General features: G+C 45.2%; 1 protein-coding gene across 1 annotated transcript in view; it reads right to left on the minus strand.

Annotated features, from left to right (window-relative positions):
* The window catches only part of TRANK1 (tetratricopeptide repeat and ankyrin repeat containing 1), a 68,804-nt gene that overhangs the window by 5,969 nt on the left and 59,022 nt on the right, over positions 1-3,813 (minus strand). The window contains 2 exon segments of the mRNA XM_025039314.1: positions 8-199; positions 771-916. Of these exon segments, the coding sequence (XP_024895082.1) occupies positions 8-199; positions 771-916 (338 nt within the window).

The raw sequence follows: 3,813 nt of genomic DNA on the forward strand, positions 1-3,813 counted from the left end.
GGTCTGCAGCTCTGCTAGCCGTTTCCGAGACTTCAGGAACACCAGCTGGTCATCTATGTCTAGCTTTGAGAGGACAGCCATCATCTCCTTGATCTTATTTGCACTCAGGTACTTTGCTGCAGCTTCCAAGTAAAACTGACTGGCAGAATAGGAGAGCTTGGATATGGGAAGGGTTTTGGCCTTCAGCATTTCTTCATATCTGCAATGACAGATGACACTAATGATAACTCGTTATCATCCAACCAATAGAAAATGTCTTCCAAAATACAGCACGGAGCAACTGGGTCATGTATGAAACATATGTGTCCTACAACTGAAGGTATGTGTACATTCGTAGCATTCACATATGTATAACTGCGTGGTTAAGCATCTGCCAGTAGATCGCAATGAAGCAAAATCCTGACTGCCCACTAGTGCTCTTGCCTTTATCCATCCATAACACGCATCGATGAAACTACCAACTCAGCAAGCAAAGGTGAGAGGACAGAACCATCATGAAGCACAACATTGCTGTGCAAGTTATACACACACTCATGACACACTCTTCATCTTCTTTAGCCCCTTCTCCTCGTGACGCTGTGTCAAAGCTTATAAAGAGAGTGGAGAACACCGAGTCCTGCTCTCAAGTAGATTTTGACCCAGCACTGAGAACACTGCTCAGCAGAAGTGGGGTCAGGGTCAAGCCACTGCAGCAAAGTGGACACCATCGCCCAGCGCAGGCTGCACCCAGAGAGCAGAGGGAAGGGGGAGGGAGAGAATAAACCACCTACTTTTTTGCCGCGACAGCCGCTTCTTCATAAAGCTCCTCTTGACAGTACATTTTGAGTGCTAGATCAAATTCTTGAATCTGCTCAAAGCATCTGAAAGCATCTTGGTAGCACTGGCTTCGCTTATAGAAATAGGCGGCATCTTTTATCTAGGACAGAGTAAAATTTCCCTCATAGAGTATTCAAACATAAATTTCTATCTTAAAAATTAACCAACACCTTAAATAATAAAGGAGATAGTCAAATGTCTTGTTATTTGTTAGAATCAAGTGAAAAACACTAAAACATAGGTAATATTAGGAAAACTAAATCTTTATAGGGAAAAAAATAAAGTTAAATTCCAACATCACGTCATACACCATACACAAATTTAAGTTCCAGATGGGTTAGAGATCTAAATGTAGAAGCTATTAGAGGAAAATATATGTGAATATCTTGTGACCTTCAGGTAAAGAAGGCCTTTAACAAAACCCAAAACACACAAGAGAAATTGGTAGATTTGATTACAGCAAAACTGTTCAACAAAGGACATGTGAAATATAGTTAAAAGAAGACAAGCATTAACATCTCGGTCAGCACTGCCCAATAGACCTTTCTGTGAAGACGAAAATGTCCTATATCTGTGCTATTCAATATGGCAGCCACTAGCCACGTGTGAATAACGAGCACATGAAATGTGGGTAAACGAAACTGAGGAACTGAATTTTTCATTTCTTTTCATTTTAATTTATTTTTATTTTAATTGCCACATGTGGCTAGCGGCTACTGTACTTGGCTGGGCAGGTGTAGAACATAAAATGGATTCCAGCAACCACACACACACACACACACACACACACACAAAACTTTTGAAAACACAACAGAAAACTAGGCAAAGGATATAAACAGGCAGTTCACAGTGGGGAAAGTTGAGTGACTAACAAATAAAGATGCTCAACTTTACTAATAATCAGAGAAATGCAAACCAAAATTACAGCGAGATGAATCCAACAGGTTTGAAAAAATTAGAAAATCAGTACCTACCAAACAAGGTCAAGAATGTGGGGCGCCTGGAAGCCTCAGGCACAAAGTGGCTTTTACTTTCACTTAGTAAAATTAAGTATATGCACTCCCCGGGGCCAGCAAGCCCACTTCTAGCCCTGCACCCCCTGGTCTCAGACAGAACTGGAAGGAGACGCACTGCACCACGGTACAGTGTGTGGCAGCCAGGAGTTGGTGGCAACTTGGTTGTCCACTATGAGGAAAATGGATAAGTCAAATGCGGTGGACACCCACTGCAGTGTTTGTGACAGTGGTCACAAACCTGGCCAGATCGAAACGCTACAGCAGGGGGAGGGAAAAGTGAAAAACAGAACACGATGCTATTAAGATAAGCTTGAAATACATATGTACAGAAAATGCTACTATTTATTCTTCCATCATGCATGCATATGGGAACATATATTAAAATGCATCGGAATGGCTGCCAGTGAGAAGAGAATGGGGAAATGGAGACTGGCTATGAAGAGAAAGAGGATGAACAAAATAAAACGCAATGGGCGTGGCCTTGTAACCACCCACGGTGGGCGTGCCGTGAACAGAAGAGCATGTTCCACTCCTCTCCCTCTCACACTTCCCACCCAGCCCTTCAGCTAATCCTGTCTGTCGGGCTCTCCCAGCATTTCCCAGACGCCACCCCTTCCCACCTCCTCCACCACCATGTGGCAATCCAAGACACATGTCCCAGCGTAAGCTACCACCAGACTCTCCTAACTGACCCTTCTGCTTCTATTCTTGCTGCCTATTGACCTCTCCACAGAGCATCCAAATAATTAGCTTCATGTCACTTTTCCAAACAAAACTTTCCACCAGCTCCTCACCACCCTTGAACAAAATCCAGTCACCTCCATGGACTACGAGGCTTTGTTCCTGCCACCCTCTCTTGCTCATTTTGCCATTTCTACCCAGCTCGGTCTGCTCCAGCCAAATGGCTTCTTTGCTCTTCTTCAAACTCACCCACATGCTCTCACCTTGCATCCCAGATAAAAGATGCTGCAGCGGCTTCTGCCTACAGGGATCCTTGGCTTGCTGTGCCTTCGAGTAATTGTTCTCGTAATCTCTGCTCAAAGTCAGCTCCCTGATCAACCCCTGTCTAAAATAGCACCACCTAACACCCTCTCTCTTCTCCCCGAGCCCTCATCACCACTGATATCTTACATACTATTGGCTTATCATCTCTCTCTCACACTAGAAAGGGAAGCTCTGCAGAGGCAGAGGCCCTTGCTTTGTTGCCTGCTGGTCACGGAGTACCCACAGTGCCTGGCACACAGTAAAGGGTCCATGTATTTGTTGAATACTTAACAATATTCAATTCCACTTGCTGCACCTGAGATCCAAAGAGAAAACAAAACCAAAATGAAACAACCAAATACATACGCCTAGCCCTCTAATAAATCTTAGCTGGGTTGTATTGAAGGAGACAAGCTACGTGAAGGGCCAAATTATACACAAGATTGAGGGGGAGGTTCTTCTATGTCCAGAGACCTCACAGACTGAGGAGCTCCCAGACCCATCTTGCCACGTCAACGAAGCCCCAAACCAGTACATTTAACCACCCCATCTCCTTTCCTCTCCTTGACGATGCTGATTATTCAGAAGAAAATGCCCCCAGTGTGACTGAAGGCCCTATTAGGTGCCATGTATGTGCCCAATTAGAGAGACAAGAGGGGGTGGCTCTAAAAGGCAGCTCTCTGCTCCACAAGGAGTTCCCCACCGCCACTCAGGGCAAGGACCTTGAGAGGTTTCCAGGGAAACCAACGTTGCTCTCTGGAGAGAGGGAGGAAGCAGGCCGGGCAGAGGAATCCCTGAAAGGAAATCTTATACTCCCACGGCCCCCTCACAAGCATTTCTTCCCAGGGGTAGCACACATTTGGGGATTGATTTGGCTTAAGAATTTTGACAAAGGCTGTTGACAAGCTGGTCAATTTGAGTCATGCCGGTACTTTGGTGGGATGACCACAAGAGGGCCAAAGCTGGCTGAGGGTTGAACACCCTTCCAGGGGTGGGC

This window comes from Pteropus alecto, unplaced genomic scaffold, assembly GCF_000325575.1.
Source record: "Pteropus alecto unplaced genomic scaffold, ASM32557v1 scaffold10, whole genome shotgun sequence".
Taxonomy (NCBI): domain Eukaryota; kingdom Metazoa; phylum Chordata; class Mammalia; order Chiroptera; family Pteropodidae; genus Pteropus; species Pteropus alecto.